Here is a 20,159-nt window from a genome sequence, read left to right on the forward strand (position 1 = left end):
GCAGATCTCATTGTATTTGTTATTTTTGATATTAACCGTTGTATTTCACTTCATATTTTCTTATATTCTAAGGATGGCATTTTACATTAAGTGTTGTGTAAGAATTTGCACAATGTGTGTTCATGTCTGAGATTTCTATTGCTGTATATGATATCTGGGTGTCTGCTGCCCATGAATGTGTTCTGTAAAGTTGCTTGCATTCTTGATGGCATCCATTTTGTTACGAAGACTGGACAATGAATGCATGGATTGTAGAATTTTGTTGCTTGAAGATAGCCGAGGAAATCATGTTGTTTGAGCATTTTCCTCTTCTCTCTTCATGCATTTTTAGGTGAAACTGAGATTGTCGGTTTTTCATGCCTACTTAGCAAATTTATGGCAGAAGGCAGAGCTAGAACTCTTACCTGTTAACTAGTTATTCTTCTGTTTTCTTCTGCTTCCATATTCTTATAGAAGGATAGCTCATGAATATAGGTGGGGTGTGGGTAAGTAAACCTGGTGTAAATTCTCAATTTCACCAGTGGCCTAGATGTTTGACCCAAGCTAGGTAGCCACCAAGAACAGAAGCACACGCGATTTACTTCAGTAATTTCCAGGCCCAAGGAGAGGGTGCTCAGTTTAGCTAACACATTGCAAAGGTAGGACCTTGACAGATCTGAGATGTTTATGTTTGTGCTATGCCATAGTTAATACTTTAAACTGGCACCACAATTTAGAAAGAATTTATGCTCATATCTGTTTATAATCCTTTTAAGGGCACGTTTATCAGGCACTTTGATACTCTTGGTTCTTTAAACCCAGCGTCAGCAAATCTTTCATGAGGGAAAAATGCCAAGTTAGTACTTAGAGGAATTCTGAGCCATGGCACCACTTCAGCTTTCTGATGAGGAAGTCCATTTGATCACAGATTCCATTTCACAGGATTACTCCTTCATTAATCAGGGAAATGCTCTTTAACTTTAAATGCCTTTCCTCAGGAAGTTATTTAGTTTTATTTGTTTTACTTTATTTATCTTGTCAGCTTAAGGTTAAGTAACATTTCTTTGAATACCTATAGTTATCCACCTCATTAAACAAACTCTATCTTATATGTGGATAGTTTTTCTCTTTTTTGATTAAAAAAAATCCTTTTTTTTTTTTTTATCAGGAAGCTCTTCCTAATTTTAGGGTTGAAATTTTCTTTTGTGTTCTTTTTAAAAAAAGTTTTTAAGAGGGAATAATCCCATTTCTCTGGCTTTATGATCCTGAAAGCATCATAAGTGTTATACATCCTCAAATGTTACTCTTAAGTCAGTTTCATGCATGTCCTTTGCTAATCCTCTATCAGATCTACTCAACAGCTCTTTTTATCATTAAGCTTCTATTTTTAAAGGTTTTTCTCTTTTCTTTGACTTTAGGGATAGATCTTGAAAGAAAACACATGTATCTGTGTTAGCATAGTCAGGGTCGGGGCTGGCCTCACTTTGATGTATTTAAAGCTTTTCTCTCTCATTGTCATAAAAATCGATAGATTAAACTTTTTGAAAGCATAGAGCGTTAAACAAGTAACATATGCAAGCCTATGACTAGCTAAGATAGTCATTAATCATCTGTTTTCCTAGTATGCTATTTGTTTTGTTTGTAAAATTTAATTACTTTTATATTGATTACTATAAGAGTACTTATTGGGAGGATAATTTTCATTTGACACAAAATAAAACATACTAAAGACATAGTCCCCCTTACAGTTGTCAAAAATACTCATTTTTGTCCTTGACTGTTTCTGTAAGACAGTACGGAGAATCTTATTTTCATAAGATAATTGGGAAAAGCATTCTTTTGCATCTGAATCCAGATTGGAGACAGGAGTTTTATTTAGAGTGGTTAAGCTGGTGAGTTAAGATTTAGTGTCTTGAATAAACACTATTTCCAAAAAAAATTCAAGCTGTTTAGGAGATACCCAGTCTTTTTTTTTTTAATTGTACTTCAGGTTCTGGGGTACATGTGCCAATCATGCAGGGTTGTTGCATAGGTACACACATGGCAATGTGGTTTGCTGCCTCCATCCCCTCATGACCTACATCTGGCATTTTTCCCCATGTTATCCATTCCTGAACTCCCCACCCCTTCTGTCCCTCCCAACAGACCCCAGTCTATGATGCTCCCTTCCCTGTGTCCATGTGTTCTCATTGTTCAACACCCACCTATGAGTGAGAACATTCAGTGTTTGATTTTTTTTTTGTTCTTGTTTTAGTTTGCTGAGAATGATGGTTTCCAGATTCATCCATGTCCCTACAAAGGACACGAACTCATCATTTTTTATGGCTGCATAGTATTCCATGGTGTGTATGTACCATGTTTTGATACCCAGTCTTTTTAAGGACATGGGGATGATATAAAATGTGTATGAATTTATCTTGTAAATAGGTAAATGGTGTGTATGTACCATGTTTTGATACCCAGTCTTTTTAAGGACATGGGGATGATATAAAATGTGTATGAATTTATCTTGTAAATAGGTAACTACTATCTGTGAGGTGCCATCCAGGCATCTTTCAGGACGTATTGGTTCTGCTTTGCTCTTAAGTAATTTTTGTTTCAGTATGGGTTAGGGCACATTCCTGGCATTTGTAATCAACATGTGAGTCAGGACCATGGTCTTACTCTGTGGCCCAGGTTGGAGTATACTGGAGTGATCGTAGCTCACTGCAGCCTCAAACTCCTGGGCTCAAGTGATCTTCCTGCCTCAGCCTCCCAAAGTGCTGGGATTATAGTACTGAACCACTGTACCTGGCCATTGTTTGACTTTTTAGTAATAGCCATTCTGACTGGTGTAAGATGCTATCTCATTGTGGTTTTAATTTGCATTTCTCGAAAGATGAGACAATGGGATGGAAGAGAGGGATGGAATACTATCTATTGGGTACAGTGTACACTCTTTGGGTGATGGGTGTGTTAAAAGCCCAGACGAGCCATAAAATATATCCATGTTATAACACAACTACACTTATACCCCTAAATCAGTCAGTCAATCAATCTATGCTTATATACCTACTTATTTTTATGTGTTTAAACGCATAATCCTGAGAAGAGATCACAATCACTAGGCTTCAACAGACTGCCTGAAGATACATGCTTCAAAAATGGTTAGAAATCTCTTGACTTACTGTGTGGAGGTTTCAGCATAGAGGAAATAGAGTTTAAATACATGGGTATAAAAAAAAAAAAGGTGAAAAAATGTTAGAAGTTTTGTTCTATCTGGATTGGACTTCCAGATCTGTGTGACTGATGATGTTTATGTAACTTTCCTATACTTGAGTTTATTCATCTGTAAAATGGAGATAATAATGTACTTGCCTCCAAGGATGGTTGATGATTAAAGCAGTTAATGAAATTAAATTGCTATGTACACTACCTGAGCTAAATGTTAGCTGCTATTACTATTATTACCTACAGCATTGCCTTCCCACAATTACCTGCCATGGTTTCGCACAATTCACTTAATTTGTATTATCATGTGTACTACTTTCTGATAATTATAAGCTGCTTCAGTGCAGGATATCATGGCTTATACAGTACTGAACACATAGTAGACACTAAGCAATCAGTTTATCTGAGTAAATAATTAATTAAATGCACATACATTTAAGTGCTAGTCAGGTATTGCCATATGCTCTGGAAATAAAAAGATGAAGAAGACAAGGACCTTGACTTTCATGAGCCCACAGTCTACTGGGAGAGACAGATTTGTAAACAGCAATTAATCATTAGAATTGTCCTGTCCCACTTTACCATCTTGGAGTGGGGTACTGTTGAGGGTGATACCTTTCTTTTAAGTTCTCCTTTTTGTGTTGAGCAAACTTGGAGGACTTGAATGTGATGATGCCCACCTCAGAATGAAAATAGGCACATAGAAATTGATATATTAATTTCTCATGAAGCTTTGAAAATTAAGATTAAGCATGTTAACATAATTAACACGTTTCAAATGATAGCTTTTGTGTTAAGTCATATGAAACTGCCAATATTTGGCCATTTTTGATGTATAAAAAAACCCCCTCAGCTTTATAACAGTAAATTTAATATTCAAAACAGCAATAATCAGTTCAACTTGTTATCTCTCATTAGTGGTTCTATGTGTTGTTTACCCTCCTAAATCTTGAAGCTACTTCTTTTTTAACATTTACATCTGGATATGAAAGTTAGTTATTACCCTTTCAGTTCCAACATAATTTCCACATAGAAAAATTTAAGCAATATCATATGTAAGTTGTGTCATAAGTGTCTTATAATTTTTGGAAACATTTTTACATGGTCTTATCAGTTTAATGTTCTTATCTATCTAAAAGTATTTGAAAAATGAAGCAATTTTAAAGTATTTGAAAAATGCACAATAAATATTGGTAGTCTGGTTTTTATGTGCTTTTACCCTCAATTTTTACATCTTTGAAGTTGTCAGACTACTTAGGCATTGCTACTAAATATTTGTCATCTTTACTTTCTTGGTGGGACCAAATTGAGAAGAGGATGTAACTTCTTAATTGGATTTCGACAAACCTATTTGAAAAATTAACTCAAAGTTGTAACAAGTGAAAGATAATGACATGTTGAAAATAAGCTGTAGGATAAATTATACCCTGAATTCAAAAGTATGAATATAAAAAATCGTATATTAGGAAGTATTCACACAACAAAGAGTCATTGTTTTGCCATTTATTTCATGATAAAGTTCTTTTTTTAAAGTTATTTATTGCATTTTAGGTTTTGGGGTACATGTGAAGAACATGCAAGATTGTTGTATAGGTACACACACGGCAGTGTGATTTGCTGCCTTCCTCCCCATCACCTATACCTGGCATTTCTCCCCATGCTATCTCTCCCCAAATCCCCAGCCCCCACTGTCCCTCCTCTGTTTGCCCTCGACAGACCCCAGTGTGTGTTGCTCCCCTCCCTGTGTCCATGTGTTCTCCTTGTTCAACACCTGCCTATGACTGAGAACATGTGGTGTTTGATTTTCTGTTCTTGTGTCAGTTTGCTGAGAATGATGGTTTCCAGGTTCATCCATGTCCCTACAAAGGGCACGAAGTCATTGTTTTTTATGGCTGCATAGTATTCCATGGTGTATATGTGCCACATTTTCCTTGTCCAGTCTATCATCAGTGGGCATTTGGGTTGGTTCCAGGTCTTTGCTATTGTAAACAGTGCTGCAGTGAACATTTGTGTGCATGTGTCCTTATAGTAGAACGATTTATAAGCCTTTGGATATATACTCAGTAATGGGATTGCTGGGTCAAATGGAATTTCTATTTCTAGGTCCTTGAGGAATTACCACACTGTCTTCCACAATGGTTGAACTAACTTACACTCCCACCAACAGTGTAAAAGTGTTCCTGTTTCTCCACATCCTTTCCAGCATCTGTTGTCTCCAGATTTCTTAATCATCACCATTCTAACTGGTGTGAGATGGTATCTCAGTGTGGTTTTGATTTGCATTTCTCTAATGACGAGCAATGATGAGCATTTTTTCATGTTTGTTGGCCTCATATATGTCTTCTTTTGTGAAGTGTCTGTTCATATCCATCACCCACTTTTGAATGGACTTGTTTGTTTTTTTTTCTTATAAATCTGTTTTTGTTCTTTGTAGATTCTGGATATCAGCCCGTTGTCAGATGGGTAGATTACAAATTTTTTTTCCCGTTCTCTTGGTTGCTGATTCACTCTAATGACTGTTTCTTTTACTGTGCAGAAGCTGTGAAGTTTCATCAGATCCCATTTGTCTATTTTGGCTTTTGTTGCCAGTGCTTTTGGTGTTTTGGTCATGAAGTCCTTGTCTATGCCTATGTGCTGAATGGTTTTGCCAAGATTTTCTTCTAAAGATTTTATGATGTTTTGTCTTATGTTTAAGTCCTTAATCCATCTGGAGTTAATTTTAGTGTAAGGTGTCAGGAAGAGGTCTAGTTTCTGCTTTCTGCACATGGCTAGCCAGTTTTCCCAACACCATTTATTAAACAGGGAATTCTTTTCCTATTGCTTGTTTTTGTCAGGTTTGTCAAAGATGAGATTGTTGTAGATTTGTGGTCTTGCTCCGAGGCCTCTGTTCTGTTCCATTGGTCTATATCTCTGTTTTGGTACCAGTACCATGCTGTTTTGATTACTGTAGCCTTGTAGTGTAGTTTGAAGTCTGGTAGTGTAATGCCTCCAGCTTTGTTCTTTTTGCTTAGAATTGACTTGGCTATGTGGGCTCTCTTTTGGTTTCATAGGAACTTTAAGGTGGTTTCTTCCAGTTCTGTGAAGAAGGTCATTGGTAGCTTGATGGGGATAGCGTTGAATCTGTAAATTACTTTGGGCAGTATGGCCATTTTCACGATACTGATTCTTCCTAACCATGAGCATGGAGTGTTTCTCCATCTGTTTGTGTCCTTTCTTATTTCGTTGAGCAGTGGTTTGTAGTTCTTCTTGAAGAGGTCCTTTATATTTCTTTTTAGTTGTATTCCTAGGTATTTTATTCTCTTTGTAGCAATTGTGAATGGCAGTTCGTTCTTGATTTGGCTCTCTTTAAGTCTGTTATTGGTGTATAGGAATGCTTGTGATTTTTGCACATTGATTTTTTTATCCTGAGACTTTGCTGAAGTTTCTTATCAGTTTCAGGAGATTTTGGGCTGAGACGATGGGCTCTTCTAAATAACAATCATATCTTCTGCAAATAGAGACAATTTGACTTCTTCCTTTCCTAACTGAAAACGCTTTATTTATTTTTCTTGCCTGATTGCTCTAGCTACACCTTCCAATTCTATGTTGAATAGGAGTGGTGAGAGAGTGCACCCTTATCTAGTGCCAGATTCCAAATCATTTTATGAGACCAACATCATCCTGATACCAAAACCCAGCAGAGACTCAGCAAGAAAATAAAAATTCAGACCAATATCTATGATGAACATAGATGCAAAAATCTTCAATAAAATACTGGCAAACCAATTGCAGCCGCACATCAAAAAGCTTATCCACTATGATCAAGTCGGCTTCATCCTGAGGATGCAAGGCTGGTTCAACAAATGCAAGTCTATAAACGTAATTCACCACATAAACAGAACCAAAGACAAAAACCACATGATTATCTCAATTGATTTAGAGAAGGCCTTTGACAAAATTCACTAGCCCTTTATGCTGACAACCCTCAATAAACTAGGTATTGATCGAACGTATCTCAAAATAATACAAGCTATTTACGACAAACCAACAGCCAATATCATACTGAATGTCAAAAACTGGAAGCATTCCCTTTGAAATCTGGCACTAGACATGATAAAGTTCTAACTGGCAAATTTTGTTGGGTTATTGAAAATTGGAAATGATACCATGTTACAGAGTTTGTCAACATTTGAAATTTCATTTTGTGTTCTAGTAGGAAATATAATGTTCACATTCCAAGTAGGGAATAAACCCCATTATTTCCTTTGGATTCTGCTTTCTTGTTTATATATCAGTGTTTCCCTTTCTGGGCCTCCCTCCAGTCCATGCCCCTCCCAAGAACTGTATTAGTACAGTCAGTGCCCCTGGTTGCACTGTACCTTTGACTCTTTCCTTGGTGAGTGATTTACCTGGTAGATGAGGTTGGAAGGAGAAACCAGGCATGGCTGCCTTTCTATGTAGAGCTTTCTGCTGACTCAGAGGTCCCTTGCCTCTGCTCTTTTAGGCAGTGAGCTTTGCAATGGATTTTGTCTGGGATTGGAGGTGTAAGTTGTATTTGTCTGCCTTTTTAATAGTGATGGCAGCAGTGGGCCTGCCCTATGCCCATTGTTTTGGATATCAGAATTGTATCATAGTGCCTACAGCACATGTTAGGTAGTACCCCATTAAGGTCCAAGGCAGGCTTTTTTCATAAAACAAATATTCCTTTAGCAACATATATGAATAGTCACATTGAATGAATACATAGACTTCCATTACTTCAGAACAGTTTTTAAAAAATTTATTATATATTTTTAATTGACGAGTTATAATTGTATACGTTTATGGTGTATAATGTGTTGTTATGACTTATGTATGCAATATGGAATGAGTAAATCAAGATAAGTAACATATTTATCACCTCACATACTTACTTTTTTCATCATGAGAGCATTTGAAATGTATTCTTTTAGCAATTTTGAAATACCAGTTTTTTTCCCCTTCAATGAATCTGCTGCATACTTATGGGGAAAAATATTTTTAGTGTTTTCATATTGAATAGTAGATAAAAGATTACAGCTCTTAGTAAAATCTAGAACAGCAAAATCATGCCATTATTGTTTCTGTTAGGGTCAGGGTGGATGACTTTAAGCTTCAATGTGGTACCTTACTAGGAGTGGACCATGTGGAGTTTTTACTTTGGAGCTTTGCACTATGGTTAGATTTTATACTTCTTCAACTGGCTTTTTTTTTTCTTTGCAGTGCATTGTTTAGAGAGGTTTTAAGCCGTGTGTGAGGGAGAATTTTGATCATGGAAGATGAGCGAAGCTGTCTTTGTCCATAGGAAAGCAGCTCTCGTTTTAGAGGCAGACCTGTATACTCCGGACCTTATTCAAAACAGAATGACCTCTGTTTGGACTGTATATAGAAAAGAGAATCTTTTCATGTTTTTAAGGCATGAGCAGAGTAATATTTGCTACTTTAAAATTATAAGGCATGGAAATCCTATGTGGGTTATAGAAGAGCCGATCATGGATTCATGTGTCTTGTCCACAGGCTGAAGTAACCACTTTGCCATCTGGATTCTGGAAGGAGAAATCTTACCTAGGAGACAGGGTTATGAGGCCTAACCAATCCTAACTAGGCACTTTGGCTGCCAAAGTGTGAGAAAGATATTACAGTGTTTACAGTCAACAGAGGCTTAAAATCTAAGGTGTGTACAGAACTCCTGTATATCAGTATGAAAACTTAGATACTCCCTGAACAATATGAATAAGGCATATGAATAACAATCAAAGAATAGGAAATTTAAATAACCAATAAGCTCTATTAATTTCATATAGCTGCTGTCTCAAATTGCTATAATGGAATTGCTTAAAACAACAAAAATGGCCAGGCACAGTGAGTCACGCCTGTAATCTCAGCCCTTTGGGAGGCTGAGGCAGGTGGATCACAAGGTCAGGAGATCAAGACCATCCTGGATAACATGGTGAAACCCCGTCTCTACTAAAAATGCAAAAAAATTTAGCTGAGCATGGTGGCACGTGCCTGTAGTCCCAGCTACTCAGGAGGCTGAGGCAGGAGAATTGCTTGAACCCGGGAGGTGGAGGTTGCATTGAGGCCAAGATCGCACCACTGCATTGTAGCCTGAGTGACAGAGCAAGACTCCATCTCAAACAAAACAAAACAAAAACCAGAAATGTATTCTCTCACAGTTGTGGAGGCCAGAAGTCTGTAGTTAAGATGTCGGTAGGGCTGTACTCCCTCTAGAAGCTCTAGGGCAGATGCCTTCCAGTGGTTCATCCACCTAACCAGCTGTATAGCATTTAACCAATTACATGCTTGGTTTCCATTTTCTCATTAATAAAATGAGATTCTGATAGTGTCTACTTCATTGCAGTGTTGTGAATTTTAAATGAGGTAAGACGTAGAGTGCTAAACACCAAATGTTAAGTAAAGACTCAAATCAGTACTTATTAATGCAATAGCTCTGTGAGTTTCTATTATTCAACAAATTATAAGGACTATACTTGCAATATTAGCTAGTAGAGTTTCTAAGAACACTATACTAAAGTGAGTAAATGGACTTACGTGTGTCAGTGGATTTTGTGCTAGTGTTGTCTTGAAGATTTATTCTTTACTGTTCATAGCCCATCTTGTATGTATGTGTTTTGGTAAGACATAAACATGCAAAAAGCAAATTTTTCATTTTTTCCATGTCTCCACTTGACTATGGATTCTATCTGTAACTGTTTTACTCATAGCCCTACTTATTGTTTGGTTTGTTAAAAACATGGTGGTAGTAAAACATTAAAAGAAATTGTTTATCAAAGATTTTAAAATGGAAATGTAAAATGTAAAAAGTAAAATGAGACATAGGAAATCAAGCTAAAAACTTAAGACAACTCGAAACAATCTGAAAGTTGTAGATTTGTTAGAAACAGTGAATTCTATATCCACTTAATATTCTTATAGGTATAGACTGCTACTCGTGTATTTTCAGATTAACCATGTCATTTTTCTTCTAAATTTATATGGAATATCAATCATTTACTTTTCCCATCTGAGTAATCTGTTAGTATAACTATACCAATTAAATAGACACTAACCAGAACAACAGTAATTTACCTCTGCATCTTGCTAGATCTAGTTGTTTAGGTGGATTATACAAACACTTGCTTTCCCTCATGATTGCCTCCTCTTTTCCCTAAATCTCAAACTAAATTTTGAATCACTGGTGACATGAATGTTGCTCTTGAAGTTAGACATGGATTATGAATGTAATAATTAGTTGGCGAAGCCAAGCTCTTTGTCAATGTATTGAAAAATATTGTGCCAGCAGATCTAATGAAAAGCTTTATTTCTTTGTTTTACTCTTGTTTTCATGTGTGGTCTATGGATGTGAGGGAATAAAAAAAGGCCTTCTTTTTCTTTAAGTTGGCCTGTACATTATAATTATAAAATGTATCATAATTAAGTTCTAACACTGTTTTCATGCATCCTCTGCGAATCATGAAATATTTTTTCCCTAATGTGCATTCAAATATTAGCTGCTAAGCTGGAGATATTTATAGGCAGTTGCATAAAGAGATCACTAGTCTTCAAGAATGTATGTTATATATGGAAAAGTGATACCAACATATTATGTCAAAATAGAAACTTCCTTACAATTATAAGATTGAAAAAAATTGTTACAGATCTTGGCATCATCTTTAGTAAATTAGGTGAATAAGACAATGATTGAAATATAATGATGGGTGGTGGCAGTGAGCACACATCATTGTGTGTATGAGCCAAGCAGTGTTCTAAGTGCTTTAAAGACTATGCATTGTTTCTTTTAATCCTCATGGGAGTCCTAAAAATTTGGTACTATTGTTATCTCTGTTTTACAGGTAAGGGAACTAAGGCACACAAGTTAGCTAACTTGCCTAAGTTGTAGAGCTAGTGTAGGTACAGGATTTAAACTCGGGCAGTCTGGCTTAAGAATTAATTAAACTTGCAGAATTCAGCAGTTTCTAAAACTATCGAGACCTTAGACTATGAAAATTATATTAAAAAAAGCTTTTTTTAAAAAATATAAAATTTAAAAGCTTCATGAGATCTGAATGAAGGAAACTTTATGAATAGATGTGCTCTATGGACTGCTTTATTTTTCATTGCATGAAATATACTAGGAAAAATAATACATTAGGGTATCAGAACTATATGTTGATTAAACTGTCCTACCTGGGGGGCAAGATTTATTTTTCTGTGTGCCGTGATCCAAATGTTTGTGTTCTCCTTGAGATATTGAGATCTTAATCCCCAAGGTGATGGTATTAGGAAATAGGAACTTTGGGAGGTGATTAGCTCATGGGAACAGAGCCTTCATGAGTAGAATTATTGTTCTTATGAAAGAGGCCTCAGAGAGACCCCTTTACCCTTTCCACAATGTAAGAACACAGCAAAAAAGTGCTTTCTACTAGCCAGAAAGCAAGCCCTCATCAGACACCAAATCTGCCTTGATCATGGACTTCTCAGCCTCCAGAACTGTGCAAAAATAAATTCCTATTGCTTATAAGCTACACAGTTTATGGTATTTTATTATAACAGCCCAAATGGACTAAGATACTGTGCTTCTCTGGTACTTGCTTCATACCTTATTTAGCATAATATTATATCAGAAGGTCAGTTTCTTGGATAAAATACAACCATGACCTCATCTTTGGATACTGGGAACACAAAAGAGTCATTAGGACAGGAAATTGTTCCTTTGTGATCACTGCTGTGGCCCTAGAATTATAGGCACTTATGATTAAGTATTATGCATATAGTAGGCTCTTGGTAAATATTTGCATGAGTAAAATAAATAATGTAGACATTTTGAATAGATGGTTCTTAGATTGTGCTTCTAGAGTGAATATGAAAAACAATAGGACATGACAGGTCCTTAATCATGCCAGAGAAGTACCTTTGTTATATTAAATTAAATAAGAAATTGATTTTTTACAAATCGGTGCACTAGGTCCTGCAGGAATGTGAAGGAGTATAGTGAAGTTCTCCCCTCAAAAATCTTACAATTTGAGAAGTAAAAGTAGCAACTTTCGTAAAATGGGAAAAAAGTACCATTGTTTTCAGAAAAGCTTTGTGGGGATCACAGGATTCGACTGTCACTTGGGGTAGAAATAGAAAGCATTCTGGATTGGAGAGAAAGTTAGTTGCAATTAGAAATTTTTTTCTTTAAGTGTTACTCCTGATGTAATGTTGGAATTTTCTTTGAGGTACCAAGGTATACGTAATTGGTATTGTTTTCTCCTGATAATGACTATTTAGGGCTCATGACTTGTTATATAGATGTAGATCTATATTATTCGTTTACATAAAAATAATTAAAGGAGGATTTTTGTCCCTGTAAAGACTGCTTCTTATATACTAGAAATGGTTATTACTTTATGGCTGCATATTATTCCACATTTAGTCCATTTTTCAGATACAGAGATGTGGATGAAATTTATTCTTGACTTTTGGAGAGAAAATGTAAGACAGATGGCCTCTGATCCTGTGATATTAAATAAGTCTTTTTCTGGACAACTGTTGTCAATGTAATTCTTAGCTGAGGGAAGACTTGTCAAATCATTGCCTGTTCTCTCTCTCTCTTTTTTTTTTTTTTAAATGGGTAGTTGTATAAAGCAAAGATTGCAAAAGCTGCAGATATGTCTTAATATTTTGAAGAGAAAGTACTTGAAAAGTCAAACATTTTGTCAGGGACCTTGAGTAGGTTTTATTGTGCTAGTGTAGGGACAAGAGGGAGAAAAAGGGTTTTTAAAAAAATGAATCAGATAAGACCACTGCTCACAAGATATTCTAAACCAAGTGCAAGTATAGACCGATACATACATACATATATATATATATATATATATATATATATATATATATGCATCTAATTATATACAATATGCGACAAAATTAAATGACTGCCAAATAGGTACAGAAATAAAGTGTCATAGGAGCATGTGTTTTTGGCTAGGGAGATAACAATGAAATTGAAATGAGTCTGTAAAGATGTTGAGAATTAGGTAGAAAATGGAAGAAACACATTTTTCAGGATTGGGAAGAGGAAGGAAGGCCCATTTATTGAACACCTACCAAGCTAAGCTGGCAGTGTGCTGGGTAATTTACAAACAGATCTGAAATATGTCATCTAATACTCACCATGGCCCCTAGAGGCAGACTTTACTTTTCCATATTACAGATGAGAAAACTGAGGCTCAACATGGCTCAGTTCAAATGGCTAGCATGTAGCAAAAACTGGATTTCAGACAGATTTGTCACATAGCCTGGTGCTTTGATATACTGTTCACTGTTTCTGCTAGTGTCCTCGTTTTTCTCTGCTCCTTCCCAGGAGGGATTAAATTATATAAGAAATAAAGAAGGGTTTTGTGATCTGTGAATTGGAAAAACATAAGGAGAAAATCTCCTTAATCACATTTTCCCTGTTATTTCTGACTGCTAGGAACTCAGAGTTAACCACAGACTTACTCAGAGTTAACCATTATAGGTCTTGTTTTAGCAAAGCAAAGCTTATGCAAACCTTCAATGGCTGATAGTGGCTTAGGAAGATTTAGAGTCTGTTTTAAGCTTTAGGACAACTTTGAAATGATGGAGTCCCAGAAGCAGCCTCCAAACCCATTTGGTCCTCGTCACTGGATCTTAATCATGAGAGGGGCAGAATAAATTGTTACATGAATAGGACAGTTGCTGGTGGTAATTTAAAGGATTCTGTTTGGGTGAATTTTTTCCTCTTTTGAATATATTGCCTGTTCACCACCACTTCAAAAAAAAATCCAGTCTAAATGGTTTAGTTAATATTAAGATATATTTTGTTCCAGGCTCAAACAAAGATAATAATTATACTAATGCCAAATATTGTCCTTAATCTTGTGTTTAAGAATATTCAGCTCTTCCTTCTACCTTCTAGTGCAAAAACTACAATGTGAATTTTCCCCCCATTACTTCCCAGAGCAGTAATAATGAGTTTCTACTCTGTTTATTACCATTCTGTCTTCTAACTTGGTAGACTGAATGAGGAAAATATTGTTTTCAATTTATTGTTAAAGTTATGTAGACTATGACTTGAATTCAGAATGAAGAAGATAATGTAATTTATGTTTATTTATGCCTGTTACAATTTAAAGGAATTTGGTCATATTCCAAATGCTTATTTATCTTTGTATTAATGTATGGCTAAGGAATCAAGTTTTATGATAAGAGCAAGGAATACATATAAACATACATACATACACACACACATATTCTATGTGTGTATATGGAATAATTATAAGTTGAACTCATTATGCATATTCTAACTATTCTATACTCCTACTGAAATGATTACCCTTTTGAAGTAAAACTAAGTAGATACAATTTTGCATAAGGAATATTACCAGATAGAATACAGAGGATAATGACACTATAATTTTAATTCAACTTTTATTGAGAACCTATGATGTGCTAGATACTATGTTAGAAGCTGGGTATTAAAAAGACGAGAATAAGATTTAATCCTGTCTCTCAAGAAGATTAATAGAATAGGTAATTTTGTAGAGGGAATTATATTAGGATTTTTGCTAAATGGGTAGATTACAGCTGCATTTACAACAGGAAGACAGATGGATAACTGTATGAAATGACAGACATGCTTATTTGTTCCACTATAGCAAATATTGTACTATATATGTGTATCTTATAGCATCATGTTGTACACATTAAATATACACAAATTATTTAAAAAAATACAAATTAGAATTAATTAGAATTATAGTTGCTACTACCCAGAAATGCCTTTTATATAAACTAGCTTGTTACATGAAAGTATGAAGTTTTTTAACCACTGATACATTAGCTGTTAAAGGGAATGCTTGTAAATTTTACATATACATATACATACATACATATATATATATATATGTACACATACACACACATATATACACACATATTAGAAAACCTTAAAAATTGTAAAAGTAAAGATTCTGCTTTCAGAAAAAATAGTAGTAGTACTGTCTGCTTTTTTGTTGCTCTCAGTGAAGTACTTTAGAGTCAGTATTCTGTTTTCCTCAGATCTCATTATGATTCATTTAATTTCTTGCAAAAAACATATATAGTTATAATTTTTGAACCTGAATGCAAAATAGTGTTTTGAAAATTCCTAGACCTCTCTCATGATATCACAGCCCTGTATACTGACACTCGTGAGGTAGTTTATTGGTTTTCCTTACATGTTAGAGATGCTGTCTGAGCAGTACACTGTGATTGTATTTATCTATTTTGTTATCAGAGTAGAGATTTCTGGGAGTGTGAGCATTCTTACCCATAGAAAGCAAAGAATAGCAGAGGGATAGAGATCAGTTAGTTGATTTTTTTCCTTTAATAATAGTTATAACCTCCTCAGAATTTTAATTGGAACCTGGAAGTTATAGGATACACCCCCCGCCCCCCGGCACACACACATACATGTAACTTGCATATAACTCTTTAATTCTGCCTGGATAATGCCCTCCCTAAGGTCAGAGCCATGTTGTGTCCCTATTAACATAGACTCTGGCTCATGTCAGTGCCTTGTGTATAGTGCATATTACATGTTTGTTGTGGTTAATGGTTAAGTATTATTCCTTTGGGGGTACTTCAGGAATGCAGAGCCTGTAATTGCCATTGTACCTGCCTACTTACCTTCTGGTTCATGTCTTTCCCCTTGGTAACAGAGCATTCAAATCTTCACCCTTCCTCTGGCCATGTGCTCAGCCAGGGAAAGAGCTCTCTACAGCAGGATAAATCATGATTAACCTGGGACCGTCATGTTGACTCCACTCCAGTTTCCAAGGATTCCACTAGGCATGGGTTTGTGAAGTAGTTCTAGCCAAACTGACATGGAGAGAAGTCTGGTAACTTTCTGGAAAAAAAAAATGTGTGTGTGTGTGTGTGTTTGTGTGTGTATTATATAATATATATAAAATATATAATACATATATAAAAATATATATTTTATTTATATAAAACATTTTTATATATAAGAATGCACATATTTATATATAAAAATACACATTTTTTTCTTGCAAGAAAACATATAGTTGTAATTTATAGTGAAAAACCTGATTTTTTTACACTTACCTCAGTGATCAAGTCTCTCTCTCTCACTCTCTCTCTCTCCCTCCCCCCTCCCCTCCCCCATTCACATGCTGCTCCAAGAAGACTCTTAGACCTCATTCTGATAATATAGATGCAATTTGACATCATACTTAATGAACTAATAGGTAACTTGTACAGATCTCTGCTATTTCTATTCCAGGGAAAACTGGGGAAATTGAGTTGCATTGAGAACATTATCCTTGAGGACAATATTGCCAATTATAAAAGCTTATTCTGTGTCGAGAATTTATACCCGACCCATCCATCAGGGATGGAGGAGTTTTGGGATTCTTCTCTCCTTAGGCTATTTCATTAGATCAGGGTTTCTTCACCTTACTATTGATATTTTGGGCCTCATAATTTCATATCGTGGGAATACTGTGTGCATTTTAAGAAGTTTTAACAGCAACCCTGGTGTATTCTTGCTAGATGCCAGTAGCATTCTCTAATTGTGACAATAAAAAGCGTCTCCAGAAATTGCTCCTAACTTGAAAACCACTTTGTTAGAGATAGATGATTGTTTCTTATAGGTTTATTTTGTTCTAAGACTGGGGCAAAGGAGAGGACCGTTCTATCATTGCTTTAACCACTTTATTTTATAATGAGAAAAACAGAATGAATTAGCTAAGTTCTTCAAATTAGTCTCTTCAACCATACAGAGAACCTTTTGATGTGAGATACGTTTTAAAACAACATGTAGTTACAAGTTGAACTCTTCACCCCCCAAAAAAATCTGGAAAATAAAAAAGTCAGAATTACATTATTTTGTAATTCCGCTTCCAAAGGTTAAATATCACAGATCTAACAAATTGCCTCTAATATGATGATGTTAAATTGTCTTCTTAATGAGGCTTCAATTTGCCACTCTTGATAGAATCGGCCAGGAATTCAACCCATTTGAACATGAAAAAAAAAGTCTACCTGTAAGGACAGTTCAGATGTGAACTGAGTCATGCTTTAATAGAATTGTATCAATGGGACAAATAGACTGTTTGCTAGGTTTTTTTTTTTCTTCCAAAAAAAGCAAATATTAAGTAAAATACAACGGGTCAGGGAATATAATAAATGCTTTTGTTGAAATGAGAAAACTCTATCATGTCTATGATTAAATCTTCATGTCCATTTTGCACACTGGGAAATAGAGTCTTTTCTTTTTCTTTCCCTAGGACTTGTGGCCTGCTGTGCACATAGAAGATGTCCTATACATGGTAGATAATATTTGAGTGGGTGTTGTCAATTTATTGACTCCCTGAAACAGACTTTAGATAAAGATTTAAAATAAATGTAAACAATAAGGCATCTTTAAAGCAGTAAAGATTCTGTAGTTTGCAAAAATAATGTAGTGATTTGTTATCACTGTGGCCATCCTTTCCTCTTTCCAGTACTATCCTTCCAGTTACTAAATCTGTTATTCAGCCTTTGTCTATGTCTCTACATCTATACTGCTACTTCAAGTCCAAGCTACTATCTTCTTTTGCCTAAGCTCATCTCATGTTATTCTCTCTGTCCAATACATTTTCCCCATAAAGCAGCCAAAGTGAACATTTTGAAACACATTTGTCACCTCCCTGGATTAGAACCCTACAGTGTGTTTCTCTTGTCCTTAGGACATCATCTAAAATCCTCTACAAGAGTAGGGCTACTTCTATTTTCTTCTCCAACATATGCTCCACTTTCAGTATTTGCCTAGAACATAGTAGGTTCTCAGCAGAAGATGAGACTGTATCAGGCTAACAATCTGAGTTTACACTCTGTTTTCTTTGTGTTGAATTTTTAGGTGTGGGATAGACATTTAATGCAAAAAGTAGGTGGGAATGGTTTGCTCCTGCTTCCCACAGAATGGTATATTGGGTAGTGTTGAACCATACATAAAAACTGGCAGCTGGCCCAGGTACATGCACTAATACATGAATTATTTTTATCTTTGCCATTGCCTTACAGCTAGAAAAAAATTTTTGCATGACTTGGTAGATTTCCTTTGTCTATTCAGAATGAAGGAAGAAACCCAAGGCTTTAAAAAATTCCTACCAATTTATTTATTGCTTTACAGCTTATTCAAATTGTTATGTATCTTGACTACAAGCCTTTAAAAAATTCCTACCAATTTATTTATTTGCTTTACAGGTTATTCAAATTGTTATATATCCTGACTCATTGCTTAGCTTTCTGGCCAATAAGATTTCAGGATGCAATACACTATTATAAACACTTGGATTGGTTTAACTACCTCTGATGTCACAATTTCCCCATTAGTATGTCATAATTTTTTTGAAATCACATGGTACCAATCACAACTCCTGTTATTTTCTTTCACTATGAGAAAGATAATCTACCAAATATGATAATGCTGGAAGGAGCAAGATATCTTTTATCCAGGGAGACCTTTTCCATTTATGTGCGTTAGTAATCTACTGCCAACAAGCTGTCTTCTTTATGTTCTTTTACAATTGTTGTTGTTTTGTTTTCTTGTGTTTGTCTGTTAATAGACAAATGGAGGCATGAGCTTCCTTAGGATTACTCCTTCGGCTCATAGTTCTGTTCCATCTGGACTTTTGAGGCTTAGTATCTTTCTACTACTTAGCCTTCCTGACTCAAATGGAAAAGCCATTTGGACAGCTCACCTGAATATAACATTTCAGGTGGGAAATAAGATCATATCAGAATTAGTAGAGAGTGGAGTGTTCGGGAATCATTCTCCTCTGGAAAGGGTGTCTGGTGCGGTGGCACTTCCTGAAGGATGGAATCAGAATGCTTGTAATCCTTTGACCAATTTCAGCAGGCCTGAACAGGCAGACTCTTGGCTGGCCCTCATTGAACGAGGAGGCTGTACTTTTACACGTAAAATCAACGTGGCAGCAGAGAAAGGAGCAAATGGGGTGATCATCTACAACTATCCAGGTACGGGCAATAAAGTGTTTCCCATGTCTCACCAGGGGACAGAAAATATAGTCGTGGTGATGATAGGCAACCTGAAAGGCATGGAACTTTTGCGCTTGATTAAGAAAGGAGTCTATGTGACAATCATCATTGAAGTCGGGAGAATGCACATGCCATGGCTGAGCCATTGTGTCATGTCTCTGTTTACTTTCCTGGCTGCCACAGTTGCCTACCTTTTCTTATATTGTGTCTGGAGACCTAGAGTGCCCATTTCTTCCACCAGGACGCAAAGACGGATAAAGGCAGATGTGAAGAAAGCTATTGGCCAGCTTCAACTGCGAGTTCTCAAAGAAGGGGATAAGGAATTAGACCCAAATGAAGACAGTTGTGTTGTTTGCTTTGACACATACAAACCCCAAGATGTGGTACGCATTTTAACTTGCAAACATTTTTTCCATAAGGCATGCATTGACCCCTGGCTTTTAGCCCATAGGACATGTCCCATGTGCAAGTGTGACATTCTGAAAATTTAAGAAATCCTGAGAATTTTCTGAAGATGTAACCAGATCTTTCCAAATATTAAGATTAAATTCTCTTATTGTACTTTATAAAGAGAGAAAATTTCAGCTTCTCTACCCAAGTACCAACAAGTGTGAAATTCGTGTTTCAAAAATAAAACTCCCTATCATGCCCAGCTATTTGTACTTCTTGTCTTTCTAATCAGTTTTAACTGTTGCCCTTATCCAAATAAGAACATTAGTATATGTTAAAAACAATGTTTTTCTTAGGTTACTTGGATTGTGACATTGCTATAGAGAATTAGCCATGCTATTTTAAGTTTCCTTTTTTAATACGAATTCTTGTACTTTGTTTCACACTTTGACTAATTTTGGTATCTACTAATTTATATCTCTGATTCTCCATGGTTAATTAATTTTATTAATACCCAGGAAATCTAGTTTCCAAAG

The 20,159-nt window shown here is 35.7% G+C and overlaps 2 protein-coding genes across 10 annotated transcripts in view; both read left to right on the plus strand.

Moving 5' to 3' along the window:
- CADPS2 (calcium dependent secretion activator 2) overlaps nt 1-20,159 on the plus strand; it is a 577,926-nt gene that overhangs the window by 149,903 nt on the left and 407,864 nt on the right. The window lies entirely within an intron of this gene.
- On the plus strand, nt 16,241-19,738 carry RNF148 (ring finger protein 148). The gene has a single exon (XM_074379145.1). It carries the CDS (start codon nt 18,813-18,815, stop codon nt 19,722-19,724), a length of 912 nt encoding a protein of 303 aa, XP_074235246.1. The 5' UTR covers nt 16,241-18,812; the 3' UTR covers nt 19,725-19,738.

Source organism: Saimiri boliviensis, chromosome 10 (genome assembly GCF_048565385.1).
Source record: "Saimiri boliviensis isolate mSaiBol1 chromosome 10, mSaiBol1.pri, whole genome shotgun sequence".
In the NCBI taxonomy this organism is placed as follows: Eukaryota; Metazoa; Chordata; class Mammalia; order Primates; family Cebidae; genus Saimiri; species Saimiri boliviensis.